Source organism: Trachemys scripta, chromosome 9 (genome assembly GCF_013100865.1).
Source record: "Trachemys scripta elegans isolate TJP31775 chromosome 9, CAS_Tse_1.0, whole genome shotgun sequence".
In the NCBI taxonomy this organism is placed as follows: Eukaryota; Metazoa; Chordata; order Testudines; family Emydidae; genus Trachemys; species Trachemys scripta.
Window position 1 is genome coordinate 12,996,235 of NC_048306.1, and position 14,603 is coordinate 13,010,837.

The 14,603-nt window shown below is 47.9% G+C and overlaps 1 protein-coding gene across 1 annotated transcript; it reads left to right on the forward strand.

Annotated features, from left to right (window-relative positions):
* Positions 1–2,266: 2,266 nt before the first annotated feature.
* On the forward strand, positions 2,267–6,499 carry SLC25A5 (solute carrier family 25 member 5). The gene is made up of 4 exons (XM_034782319.1): positions 2,267–2,460; positions 4,582–5,068; positions 5,202–5,342; positions 6,094–6,499. The coding sequence occupies exons 1-4, from the start codon at positions 2,350–2,352 to the stop codon at positions 6,249–6,251; spliced, it is 897 nt and encodes a 298-aa protein (XP_034638210.1). The 5' UTR covers positions 2,267–2,349; the 3' UTR covers positions 6,252–6,499.
* The last annotated feature ends 8,104 nt before the right edge of the window (positions 6,500–14,603 follow it).

Genomic DNA, 14,603 nt, shown 5'->3' on the forward strand with positions numbered 1-14,603 from the left:
TGTAAGCTGGTGTTTTCAACTACAGTTGCTTCCAATTATACCAGAGCTGAATTTGATCCAGAAAGGTTCAGGGCTTTACTAAAGACCGCACACCAAGACCCTGGAAGAACTGGGATTGGAATTTGTCCTTTCTTGCTTCCCAATCCTCTGATGAATCCAGCACACTGTATTCCCTTAGCTTAGAATGGTAATGTTTTTAATAGATACTTTTATGCATGCAGTTGCTAATAAAGAGATGTATCAGAAAAAGCAGAGTAGACAGTCAGACTGTGTTCAGAAGAGCCGAGCCTAGAAAGGCTGCCCAAAGTTAACCGAGATAGACTAATCTATCTCATATTTTTGATAAAAAGCTGGTTGACGTGCTTGGCAGACTTGACTAGGCCCTAGGACTGTTCCATCCTAACTGTTGTTGATGGGTTCTGCTACCTTAGCACTTTCTACCAATTTCATTTTCCTAGAATAATCTTGATCTGATTCCTCCTACCTGAAGGGAAATACTTTCATAAACAATTATATTAATTTCAGCAAAACTCAAAGCTGTACACTGTGCAATATCTACAGGTTATTATTCACTTGTAGATGTCAGGGGGAGCAACCAGATTCTTAATATCCTTATTTAGGTCACCAATAGGTTTGTCCTTTATATTAATGTTCCATTTATAAACAAAATGTAGAGGGTTAATAAATGATCAGTTGATAGTAGAGCAAGTCAATCAGTTACTTGTAACCATCTTTAACACCTTCTTCTGATGTGCTTATAACCATCTATATTGTAACATAGTTATATTTGTTAATCATTTATAAAGTATGACCCCAAACACTAAGCCATACACCACCCCTAAAGACTATGCCAGGAGTATTTCACACAGCACTGAATGAAGCACTGTTTGTATAGAATGCTAGACCTCTATAAGAGTGTCCAATAGCATATAAGAAGTGAAGAATATCATGAAAGTGGAGAGGGAACAGGTAGGCAGAATGTAACTGAAGTGAAATTTGGATAGAGGTCCAGGCTTAGCACCCTACACTAACAAAGATAGCAGGGAACATCTAAAACTGAGATCCTGATCCCTTGTATTAACATCCCGGCTGATGACCGTTCAGTTCCCCCATGCTGACTGCTCACTCCACTAACTGCATATTAGAATCACACACTCACACCCCACAGGCACAATTATCTTTGTTCTTCACCCCATCAGTTGTTCAGTTGAATTATAGTCCTAAGGCTGATACTTATTTTATTGTCTAGTCACTGGCAGGCTTTTGGGCATGGACCCCTTGTCTGAATAGTTAAACTGGCACTGTATCCTAAGCCTCTATGACTCTGGGCAAAAGCGGTTTTCCTAAGCTTTCTGTCAAGAAATTATGGTTTTATGAAAGACATGAAAGCTCACCTCATATATTCCTGTAATGCGTATGTGTGGAATGAAGCCTTCAAGTTTCTCCTGATCAGCTGTGAGGGGAAGAACTGATGGTATTATTTGCTAGTCTTGATCATTCATATCGTATTATTTCCTGTTTATGAGGTGGGGTTTTTTTTACAATTTTGTAGAAATTCTTAACCCTAGAGATTAAATTCAGGTACCACGTTTGATGGCTTGAGTGTGATGTAACAAAAAGTGGACTGGACAAAGGCACTGAAAAAAATATGCAGGGAACAGACCTTCACTGGAAGGTCCATGGATGAGATTAAGATTTAAAGTGGGCTGTTCTACCTCTGCCCGCCCCACCCAAAACTGGAGAACTCTGAGATGACCGTGATTCTGGGAAGCATCCCCCACAACATGTGCACCTCGGTGCCCACCCATCTCTCTGCCCCCCAGGCGCCTGTGATCAGTGACTCAGGGCTGATGCTGGGTTTTGTGGGGGTGCTCCCAGCCCAACCCTGTTTCCATGGCGATGGTGTCAGAGGCTGATCCAGCGTTGGCAGATGCACTCCGCTCTGTATTTCCCCGGGGGTTGCCTAGGAACAGTCTCTCGCTTGGCGTCACGCACTGAAACCCAGAGCCCAGCCTGGCCCTGCCAGGCCCCCCCCACGCCCCGTGACGCTGGAGACCCCTCCGACCCACATACCCATTGGCAGGCCCCACAGCGTCACGTGGGGGGAGGTGACACCCAAGGCCCCCCCCACTCCCAGCCGGTCCCTCCCCGGCCCAGCCCTCCTGCTCCAAGCCAATCAGCGGGGTGGGAAGCTGCCGTGCGTCGCTCCGCGAGCCTCACCCCCGCTCGCTGGAGCCCGGGGGTTGTATATAAACCGGCCATTTCAGCAGCTCGGTCTCAGAGCCCGCGGGTCCCCCAGCAGTCGCCTTACGCTCCCTGGTTTTAATTTATTAACCTGCCCCCGTCGCCATGGCCGATGCCGCCCTGTCCTTCGCCAAGGATTTCCTGGCCGGGGGAGTGGCCGCGGCCATCTCCAAAACAGCCGTCGCCCCCATCGAGAGAGTGAAGCTGCTTCTGCAGGTGGGTTTGGGACGTGCCCCGGGGCGGCGCGCGGGGCGGCAGGGCTTGCACGCGCGGGGCGCTGGGCGCTCGCCCCGGGGGATGAATGGGCTCGTGCCCGCTTGGTGCAGGCGGGCGGGCCCCGAGTGCCCTGGGCTCGGGGAAATCCTGTGGACGGGTGTGTGGACGGGACGCCGCCGCAGCTTTGTCTGGAGCTGGGACGTGGCCGCGTGGTGCCTCCGCGAGCCAAGGAGATGCCGGCGCGCTGATCCGCCTCCCAAGGTCGCTGCAAGGAGAGGGAAGGCCCGGGCATCCCGGAGCAGGGGCTGCTTCGGCTTGGGCGAGGGGGCCGGGCCGCTGCAGCCAGCACGACCCCCCGGTCTGTGCCTGGGGCGAGGCTCCGCTGCCCCCCGGCCGGCTTCGCCCTGCCCAAGGGGACGGTCTCCTTGGCCCTGCGGGCGGCTGGGCCCCATCGGGCCCGGTGTGCGGGGCTCAGAGCGAGCTGGGGCCTCTCCCTCCCCAGCCCCTGTGGGGTCCCCAGGCGCAGAGAAGCCGGGCAGAGCCGGAAACCACCCGCCTGCCTCGATCGGCTGCCGGAGCCAGCTAGTTCCGCTTATGCAATCGGGGCCGGGGCCGGCTCCGCGCGGAGGGGGGTGAGAGCAGCCTCCGCCCCGGCTCCTTCCCTCTGGGCTGGAGGCTTCTTAAGGCTGCATCGTCCTCGTGCTCTGGGCCCAGCTGTGCCCCCTGGCCCAGCCTTGGGGACTCGGACCCCCGAGTGAGCCTCCATTGACTCGCCGCTTCCAAGCATCATGCGGTAAAACCAGCGCGCAGAGCCAAGCAAGCACAATACCGAGCCTCAGGACAGCAAACCGGTGACCTTCCAGGCCACACGACCCCACATCCCCAAAAAGATAAAAGCAGGCTATTAACTTAGCTTTGCTCCAAAGTAGACAGCCCATGCAACTCTGATCTGGGCTGGATCACGGTAAATTGCTGCCTTTTAGGTAATATGGAAAAATCCAACGTAGCAAAGCCTATTTTGCTTTTGAAAAGAAATTCACGTGCAGTTCTGCTCTAAAGGTGTTCTTTCTGACTGTCCCCCAGGAGGTAATCCTCCTTATTGTCACATCATTCTAATGAAAGTTTGACAAGTGTACGGAGGAGGGCTGCTCTAGAAAATCCTACCACTTCTCAATGGAGCCAGAAAGGTCATTCTTACCACCCCACCCTAAGACAATAGCACTTCCTGTTTCTGGGTCAAGTGAATGGCAGGTGATAACCTTGGAATTCAGCACTTACCATCTCTGCATTCCAGGCGTCTATATTGCACTGACATCTGCTTAGAGGACAGTGACGTTTCTCACTGAAGCAGCCTGGGACTTTCATGACACTCTGGTGTAACTAGGCTTGGCAAACTTAATTTTTATTTATGATTTTTGACCGATAATATTGATCGGTCTTAAATTGATAAATACTTTTTGCAGTTGTAGGGAAATTATGGGAGGTCAGACAATTATTTAATGACAGTAGTCAATGAGATTCAAAAAGTTAAAGCCTTATAACCACCAACACCAAGTGTTCGGATATCCTTGAGTAAACATCCTTAACGCAAACTGTGAGGTCTCAAGCAGCATTTTTCTTATGTTGCCTTAGCTGTAAGTTGTGATTGTTAGTTGTGTGTGCAGTGAAATCATTGTTTACTGGTACAAATATAATCCTTCCACACCTAGTTATAACGAGCAAAGTTCAACAATAAACTCACTCTAGCTTGTCTCTTCACCAAATTTAAGAGAGCCACGCTTAATTTTATCCTCATTCTTGTTTACTAGTAATTCATGTTTTCACTACTAAATCTGTCATGCTTTCATTTATAATTCCTCTAGCTTCATAGGACCAGGCTTATTTCATTTCATAACAAGCTTTCAGCATTTTTAGTCTAAACGGATATCCTTCAAATGTACTTCCCCTCTGTAGGGGAAGACGGTCTATCCAGACCCTGGAATCAGATGCTAATTATTAAATGCAAATTAAAGCAAACATTTCTACCAAGTGAAAACCATGAAACATCATAAATCCAGATATTCAGGCTTGTAATTTTATCAGCACAGTGATATTAATCCAGCTTGTTTTACTGTTTTACAGGTGCAGCATGCAAGCAAGCAGATTGCAGTAGACCAGCAATACAAGGGCATCATTGACTGTGTTGTCCGTATCCCCAAAGAGCAGGGTGCCCTGTCCTTCTGGCGTGGCAACCTGGCTAATGTGATCAGATACTTCCCTACTCAGGCCCTCAACTTCGCTTTCAAAGACAAATACAAGCAGATCTTTCTGGGTGGCGTTGATAAAAGAACCCAGTTCTGGCGTTACTTTGCTGGTAACCTGGCATCTGGTGGTGCTGCTGGTGCTACATCTCTGTGTTTTGTCTACCCTCTTGACTTTGCCCGTACCCGTCTGGCAGCTGATGTGGGTAAAGCTGGAGCCGACAGAGAATTCAAGGGTCTTGGTGACTGCCTGGTCAAGATCTTCAAGTCTGATGGTCTTAAGGGCCTGTACCAAGGCTTCAATGTATCCGTTCAGGGTATCATTATCTACAGAGCTGCCTATTTTGGCATCTATGACACTGCGAAGGGTAGGTCCTTTGAACTAACTTCTTAAAATGCATAAGAAGCTAAACAACAATATTAAGGCTTTTAGAAGGAACTCTAGATTCTAATGCAAAAACAGATTTCCTTTGGTGTTATAACATCTCCTCCCTCCCATAGGAATGCTTCCTGACCCAAAGAACACCCACATCTTTATCAGCTGGATGATTGCTCAGACAGTTACTGCTGTTGCTGGTTTGACCTCCTATCCATTTGATACTGTCCGTCGTCGTATGATGATGCAGTCAGGGCGTAAAGCAAGTATGTATCTAATTCCCATGTAGAACATAATGGGGGTGAGCATTCCCAAAGAAACATTTTTTGTCCGGAGATGCAAGATGGGTGCAGAGAACTCTACATCTGTGTTCCAAGGCCCATGGGATCAGAAGGGTTTGGGCAGGCAGGACTTCATGGTTCAGAAGAGGGATCTTGTAAATGGATGTTGGTTTCCTTTGATGCCCTGGCTAGTCAGATTGTCTATTGCTTTAGCAGTTGTACCATTCCGAGTATAAGTCCTCTCAATACTCTGAGATGTATGCTCTCCATTTATAGGAGAAGTAGTCCATCGTTCCCAGAATGTGCTGCAAATCACTGGCTGGACCAGGATTAGAGCTAGAGTTCCTTGCTCCATGAGACCCTGCAGCCCTTTTGCTAGAATACATCCAGACACTCTATTTGTTGAATATAAACAAGCGGCAGAAGAACTCCCAGCAGATGGTGGTGCTTCTAGTATAAGCCATGAGGATGGGAGAGCAGCATATCTCCTGGGGTAATTTGCAGGGAAGACTTGCCTTTATGCAGCTGCTAAACCAAGCACTTGAGATGTTAGTGCAGTTGCTATAGACAGAGAAACTCAAATTCTTGCCTATTACATCTCAGTATAGACCTGAGATGCGGTTAGTGGTGCAAGTGTAGTCATTCAAAGCTGGCAGCCTTGCTGAGCCACTACTGACCTGGACAAGGAGCTTGGCCATGAGACTCCTCTCACTAACAATCTCTGTACTTTCCACAGCTGACATCATGTACTCGGGTACAATTGACTGCTGGCGAAAGATTGCCCGTGATGAAGGGTCCAAGGCGTTCTTCAAGGGTGCATGGTCCAATGTACTCAGAGGAATGGGTGGTGCTTTTGTCTTAGTATTGTACGATGAAATCAAGAAGTACACTTAAGTTACTTCCTCTTGTGAACTGGCATGTTGTATTATGTAACTTACTCTGATCATTCATGGACTGTCGAAACTGTATCAATTACAACTGGTATCCATATTCTTTGGCAAAGGGCAGCTGTCATGCTCACCTGACCTCTGTCTTTATCAAGTCATTCCCCTGATGATGGGACTCAAATGTTTTTATTTCAGGCACTCCTGTTTAAATAACAAGTCTGAGGAAATAAAAAAAAAAAAAAATCCAGAACCAACTCTACTAGTGTTGTACTTGCTTTCCCTCTTCTCAGTAAACTGTCTCAGCTGCTGCACTGGAGGAAATGCTGGAGGAAGCATAGTAACTACATAGTAGCACTTTGAGGGGGCCTAAGGGGATGTCATAGTCCAGGTAAATCTAAATTTCTAATGCTTATGCCCTGTTTCCTAGTAGCACATTTCTTGATGTACCTTTTTGAGAGGGAGGGGAAGGGATGCTACTTAACTTTGACTGTTTCCTTTAAAGCCACAATCTCTTTTGAAACCACCACTTTCTGAACAATCCCGAATATGTACAGACCTTGTCTGCACTAGCATCTTAATTCAAATCTCTATGGAGCTCCAGTGCCTGCATAGATACGGTAGCTGATAAGAGGCCAGCAGTACCTGCCTGTGCCCCCCGCCCACTGGTGCTAGTGAAAGCTTGAGCTTTAAACTAGCCACTCTCTAGGCAGATAAGAGGAGCCAGAAATGGTTTAACCCATGTCTGATGTAGCCAGAACTCCCAGGGACAGGTATGCAATGGCATGAGGGAGTAACTCACTTGGAAAACTAGGCTCTCTGTAAGAATTTCAAGGAAGTGGCTGAAAACTACTGACTCCCTATTTAAGAACACAAACAAAACAGTCAGGTATGGGTATGTCCTCCCTGCAGAGCGAACTAGTGATTCACACCTGATTGTGAGCACCCAGGATGGTCCTGTTGCCCAGCTGTGAGCAGCCACTCAGCAAGACTTTACCCAAGCATGTCCACTGAAGTGTATCCATGCTCAGGTGAGGCACTAGGACTTGTGGGGGGACTATCCTCTGCTTAATGCTGCAGTAAACTGAGCCACTCTTATTCCTTGTGAATTGGGGGAGAACTTGGGCAACCAGGAGGAGTTATGGGAAGGCAATGGAGAGCTATGCCCACAGAAGGGAGTTGGTCTAGTGACATTTTCCCCCCTTCCTTCCCCCCCCACAAGTGTGAGTAGTGTGCCTAGGTAGAAAGCACCACTCCATGTGAGGGAGAGGTTTTAGTGTGTGGAGGGGAGCTGGGTTAGGGGTCAGAGTCTGGGTTAACTGCAATGAAGACCAGCCCTGTTGATATGTAACCCAAAGAAAGCTAGCTCATGTTTAACAGCCATTGCACCTTGCTTGGTACTACATAACCTCTACCTCATCCCTTACAGCCACAAGGGAAATGCAGCTATGGTATTGCCCCACCTAGATGTGCAGGTGTAGCTTACATTAATATAGGGCAGTTGGGATACTTTGTATCTATCCTGATCAAATGCAGGAAGGTGGTTCTCCCATCCCTAAATCTGACTTCAACGAGGGACCCTTTCCTAAACCACCCTTCTAAGCCTCTGTCTCTAACTCAATCAGTTGTTAGAGCCATTTGTCTCAATCATCAAACTGAAGTGGTGTGACTCAAACAGCCCTACAGCTGCCTTGCGAAGTGCCAATAGTCATTTTTACTGTTGAAAATTAATTCTGAATTATAGAGGACACAGCCTCATTAATTATAGCTGTAAGCTAAGGGCAGGCACTACTGGGCTAGGCATGACTGGCGCTCTGAATTCACACTTGGCATATTGTCTCCTACCAGCCTGCTATTGCTTGCCAGGGCTTCCACCCTCAGATAATGCTTCTGAGTGACTGTGTACAGCAGCCTTCCCGTGGTATGATGGTGCAGAGCATTTTGCTTCTAGTCCAGCAAGACCGGTTGAATGCCAAAGAAGTTGATGGAGAATGAACTTTGGGTAATTGATTATACAATGGCACCAGGGAACTAAATGAACCACCATGGAGCAGGCACCTCTGCATTTCCCAGATTAACTACCCAAGAGCCTTTGCTGGGGTTTTTTACATAGCCTTTCCATTCTTTCACCATGACCCTCTCCCTCCCAACCTGTATATAATGGATGAAGGTCATTTACAAATCAGTTCACCCACAGGAGCAGAGTCAGCAACTTGTGCTTATTGTGGCCTGGTACTTAAAAGTCAAGTGGCTGCTAGGGGTATGAGTTACACGGAGAGACAGCATTTCCCTTTCCCTCAACATATGGTAATGCTTCTCCCAATCAGGCAGCTCTAGGTCAGCTATTTTGGGGGAGAACCCTTGTGCCACACATGGATTCAGTAATTACATAGTTCATGCCACTGGTAATTCTCTCCTCCCACTAGCCCCCTGTAGGGGGAGAGGTGGGAAGGTGAGGCTGTGAAATCGTGGCTGTGTAAGATGAGGGTGAGTACTGAATCTACTTTTGCAAGTGGTGGTGCTGTGGGAGATCTGCTGATGGGCCAGTTTCTAGCAGGGCAGGATGGTGCCTAGACTGACGTGTGCTAGGCTCCACTATACAGGCTAGGCTCAAGAACTGAGTCCTAAGAAATTCTGACTGTAAAAATGAGAATGTCGGTACGTTTGCCCTGGAGTCCTCATCTAGTAGAGGTGAATGGGCCATCTGGTGGGGTTGAACCAGTGTAATGGAGAAGAGAATTTGATCCTTTTTGCAGTCACATTCCACTTTCACAAACCACTCCAAGGTGGAGCAATCCATTCTATGCGATGAGCTTGATCTGTGTGGTGGTGGGGGATTTAATCAAGCTAAGAAAACTCTGTCTCAAGAACGCCAGTTAAAAGCATTTGGTACACGATAGAAATCTTTGTGCATACTTCATGGTATTTCTGTAACATGCCTTTTTCAAGTGTTGGCGCCCAGTGGAACGTGGCCCAGATTAGCAATGTAAATGTTCTCTTTACTCACCAACAGAAAGCATAGGCAGTAGTATCGCAAGTTTCCTGACATCATTCTCCCCATATACTTCAACCTGAACTGGGAGAGAGAATCCCTTCTGAGAGGGAATTCAGTCTCCAGTCATTGGCCTCGTTGCTGAAATTAATTAGGTATTAGTAATACTCAGCTCTAGGCAAGCACTTTCAGCACGAGCTCTCAAGCATGCTACAGAGGAGGTCAGTGTCGTCATGGGGAAAACAGACCCACTTGCCCAAAGTGACCAGCAACCTAGTGGTGGAGTCAGGATTTGAACCCAGGTTCCTGGGTCCCAGTCTGATGCCCTAAGGCACATTACCTAAAGGGTGTTTGTTATGATGGTGGTTTTTACATAAAACCTCCTCCGGCATATTGACAATGTCTTATTTCCTCTCGTGTGTGTGGCAGCTCTGTCTGGTCCAGGCCCAGCTGCTGCTTGACATTAAGGATTCCCTGTGCATATTGCCAACCAGTCACTGTACAAATGAGCTGTTAGGCAGAGCTACGGCTCCCAACGTCCTCCTCGCTGGCACGGAGACAACCCTCTGGCAGCCCAGCCGCTGTAAATCCTCTGCTAAAGACCTGTTGACGCAGAAAGGCTACACACAGGATCATATTAAATATTTGCCCGTGGCTCTGGGTGGCTGATAGTGGTGCTAAATGCTTGGAATAGCTGTGAGCTAAAGGAGAGCCAGCCCTTCCTAAGAGTTCAGCCAGATCTCGCTTTCCTCCCATAAGAGCCCAGCTAGCATAGGCATCGTTACCTCCAGTGCTAGGTCAGTGTGGCTGGACTTTACTTCCTCATTCGACCAAGCGTTGCCAGCCCTACACCCGTGTCACGTCAGGCGTGCTGGTCTGAAGTCCATCTAGCAGAAGGGTGTAGGAATGCAAGGGGCAATGCATTGCCAGCATGCTCACTGGAGATGGGCCTTAGTCACAAAGTTCAGAGTCAGGGCCAAAGTCCCCCAGACGCCAGGGGATGGGCTGGATCTAGCACTCGGCTTGGGGACCAGAGCCAGTGCTCGGCATAAGCAGACTAAGCAATTGCTTAGGGCCCTGAGCAGCTCAAGGGACAGTTGGGAGGGGGGGAAGATATTTGCTTTTTTAGTATGTTGGGGGAGGGGGCAAAAATATTCCTGTTTAAGGCCCCCCAGTGGGCTAGCACTGCCTCTGTTTGGGGCCTTTTCTAATCACAATAGCTATGGCACTTCACAAATATTAACCAATAGAGAGCAATGATTCAAGACCAAAACTGCAGCTGACCTCTGTGCAACTGGCCCCTCTTTCTCTAACAGCCCGAACCGTGATGGTGGATCCAAACGTTCCCCAAAGAGTGGGAATGGACTGAGCCAAACTTTGCACTTGGCCTTAACTGTAGAACACTGGATCTGAACACTGGGGAAGTTTGAAAAACAATTCCAGTTTTGCAGCTCCATTCAGCACAACTCAGTGGGACGCACATCATCTCTGTGCACTAGGTTGGGGGGTGTCGTTCCCCCTCTACTGATGAGGGGAACTGAGTTGGCCAGAGTCTCAGTCCTCGCCACAGGCATGAATTTTGCTGATGAGGCCAAGTGCCACAGTAACGACAGAGACTCTCGTTTCCGGTTCGACAAGCAGGCCTCAGCTATAAAGAAATGAATGTAGTGGTCACAGTCTGGATCCCTGTGGATACTCTGGAAATTAGAGCGATCGGCAGTGTCTGCTTAGGGGCTCAGGAATGCAAGGTGGCTTGCGTAGTGCAATGTATCTAGTAGGTTCTGCCAGCTCCTCATTTTCCTGAGGGCTAGAATGCTCCATCTCCAGGAAAGCCTGTTCTTGTCCCTTTGTAAAGGCTGAATGAATAAAGTGTAATTGTGAGTGCGCTTAGGCCACTAATTAAAGACACTAATTGACAAAGGGAATCCAGCCCCATGTAACTGGACTGACAATACCATAACATGAATGAATTGCGTGGTAGCAGGCCCCTAATCTCAGTCCCTCATCCCCCTCTCTGCAGTCGGGTTGAGCTGTGTTTAATAAGAGACCAGCCCACAGATTGAGGTCAGTTTTAAGTCGTCCCATTCCCCCACCCCTCCCAAGTCACTGGCAGCTACTGCTACGTATGAGATATCGTCTGGGAAGCAGATAGGATTGAACTTTCCGGTTCTGTGAATTCACTGGCTTATTCTGAAAGCTGGAGAGTAGCCAACACATGCGTGTGCATAGCAGGCTGCCCTTTAATGGCGTGGTCCCTTACAAGGTCTTTACTTTTGCAGGTGGCCGGAAGGTTATTTATACTGGGATACAATCCCATTGGCAGAGAAGATAAAGCAGCCTCCTATCACAGGCAGCCTTGTAACAGGAATGAGGCCCAAGCATAACGTTTCAATTGGTGATCGTCTTTGGAAGGATGCAGACCATTTCTCCAGGTTGCTAAAGCTAGAGTGATTAAAATGAATAACTAGTAGTACTATAGTCGTGCCTAAATGTAACACCCAAGATCAAGGCCCCCATTGTGCTAGGGGCTGTACAAAAGCACGGTCCCTAAATTGAAGAGTTTCCTGCCTAAAGAGACAATCAGAAAAAGAGTGGGAGAAAGGAAGGATTATTATCCCTGTTTTACAGAAGAGGAATTGAGTCACAGAGATTGTGTCTTGACCAAGGTCACCCAGGGAGTCTGCGGCAGAGCTGGGAATTGAACCAACGTCTGCTAAATCCCAATCCACAAGAGCATTTGTCCTCTGGAAATAATCTACTGATCCGATTTTAGCTACAATTGCTTGATCTTTGCACTGCCCCTAGGATCCCAAAGTGTTTCACTTTTATACTAGCCATATGCTTGAATTGCGACGTTCAAATTCAAATTTTTCCAAAATGCAGGGTGTTTGGGCCCTGGTTTCAGTTTGGCCCATTATAGAGATTTGGGCCAGTTGCAAAGTGCCAATCCAACTCTCAGCTTTCCCAATATTCAAGAGTGTTCAGTCCAGATCTAAGTGATGGATCATATCTACACTATACAGTGTACATCTTCAGCACTGAAACGCAGCCTCTGGAGGAGATACTAGTAGGAAACGCACTGCACAACAGTGCCACGGAAAGGGGAATTTCTTTAACAAAGACACTCAGGGTACGTCTACACTGCAATAAAAGACCTGCGGCATGGCCGTGGCAGACCCAGGTCAGCTGACTGGGGCCTGTGGGACTATAAAATTGCAGTGTGGACGTTTGGGCTCAGGTTGGCCCTCTGGATCTGTCTGAGACCCCCTGGGAAGGGGAGGTTATCGCAGTGTAGAGGTACCCTGGGAAAATCTTAACTCCTACAAGAAGAGTCCAAAGATCTTTAAAGTCCGTGCAGACCGGACTTTGGTTTTAAAAGGCTTTTTGAAAAGAGTCCTTCCACACAGCACACCTCCTGGCACTCCATGTTCCCACCCTGGGAGGATGAAGTGCTGATTCAGCCTTCTTGGACTTTGAACCAGGGAGCTTATCTATGCCACACCTGCGGCGTAGCCCACTAAGGGCCTGATCCAAAGCCCACTGAACTCAATGGAAGGACTCCCATTGACCTCCTTGGGCTTTGGCTCAGGCATCAAACCATCTGTCTCTCCTCAGTTAAAGGTGTTGCTGGCCAATGTGTTAGGAATTCTGCTCACTTTAGTATCTACACTGGGGCCCCATCTGCTGCCCTTATTTGTACAGTATTCACACAACTGATTTTATGCAGCACATGCAGCAAATTAGTATTTGAAACTGTCAGCATTTAGGTAAACTCAGGGCCGGCTCCAGGCACTAGCCTGGCAAGCAGGTGCTTGGGGCGGCCACTCCGGAGAGGGGCGGCACGTCCAGCTATTCGGCAGCAATTCGGCGGATGGTCCCTCACTCCCGCTCGGAGCGAAGGACCTCCTGCCACAGATCGCGATCGCGGCTTTTTTTTAGGGGGGGGGGCGGGGGGTGGCCAAAACCCTGGAGCCAGCCCTGGGTAAACTAGATTTCAAACCATCTTGTTTAAAAAAGGGCTTTGAAGCAAAGGGCTTAAGATTTCATGGCAGATTTTCACACCTTTCCTTTTTTAGTCTTTCTGCTTTGCTCTTGCTGTTAGACTAGGGATCAGCAGTGGCCAGGAGCAAACACAATTGAGCAAATGAATGGGGAAAAAATTACAAACCACAAGCAGTCAAAAATGGTATTGATCTGGATGTTTAAAAATATTCTTTCACCTTTGCTGCTTTATGTTATTGTGACTATCAAAGCAAGACAGGGCGCGACTGGGAAAGTAAAACCCAGTTGGACAGACTAAAAGAGCCAAGGACTTTCTAGAAGTGGTGGAAGAGGAGCCTAAACCCTCAGCTTTGGGAAGTTCGGATGTAGGATCACGCTTTGCAGTTTGGACCCATCTCAGTAATTTAGGCTAAGAGAGCAGGCGTGCACATCCTGACTGGGAAGTGCTGGGAGGTCAAACCAATGACTTGTCTGGGCCAAGCCACCTGGTGCAGGGAAGAGAAGGGGGAGAAGTGAAAAACAAACCTTTTTTCATCACCCTGAAACCCCCGCCCCATGATTGCTCATAAGTTTGTGTAGCTACATAGACACGCCCAGTGCCCCAGCAGTAGAGGAGTTGTTCTGGATGTTTGGCACCACGTTACTTCTCAGCTGTAATTGCTTGCACTGATGCAGGGCATAGAAATGACAGGCAAGCACTATACTCACGCAGCTCACTCAGCAAATTGGGTATGTCAAAACCACCTGTACACTGTTGTTAGATTTACACTCTCATTCCACAACTGCCAGGCTTCATTACGCAACATTCTTATTCATGTCAACAGTTAAGGTCAGACTGTGGGCGCTCAGAACTTTCTCTTTTGAGTAATCTCATTGACATCACTAGGGCTGCACTGTGTCTCCCTTACTCTGGCTGAGTACTACCTTACTCTGCAAGTCATCCCATTGAAATGCCCTGGGATCATCCCAGCACAGGGAGAGGGGAGCCTATCTTGAAGTGACCTGGGGCTAGTTCAGACCCAGTGCAGATCTGGTCACCCCTTCTCAAAAAAGATATATTAGAATTGGAAAAGGTACAAAGAAAGGCAACAAAAATTATTAGGGGTATGGAACAGCTTTCATCTGCGAGAGATTAAAAAGATGGACTTTTCACCTTGGAGAAGAGATGACTAAGAGGGGATTTAATAGAGGTCTATAAAATCTTGACTGGTATGCAGAAAGCGAATAAGGAAATGTTATTTACTCCTTCATATAACACACAAACTAAGGGTCACCCAATGAAATGAATAGGCAGCAGGTTTAAAACACACAAAAGGAAGTACTTTTTCACACAGTCAACCTGTGGAACTCATTGTGCGGGGATGTCGT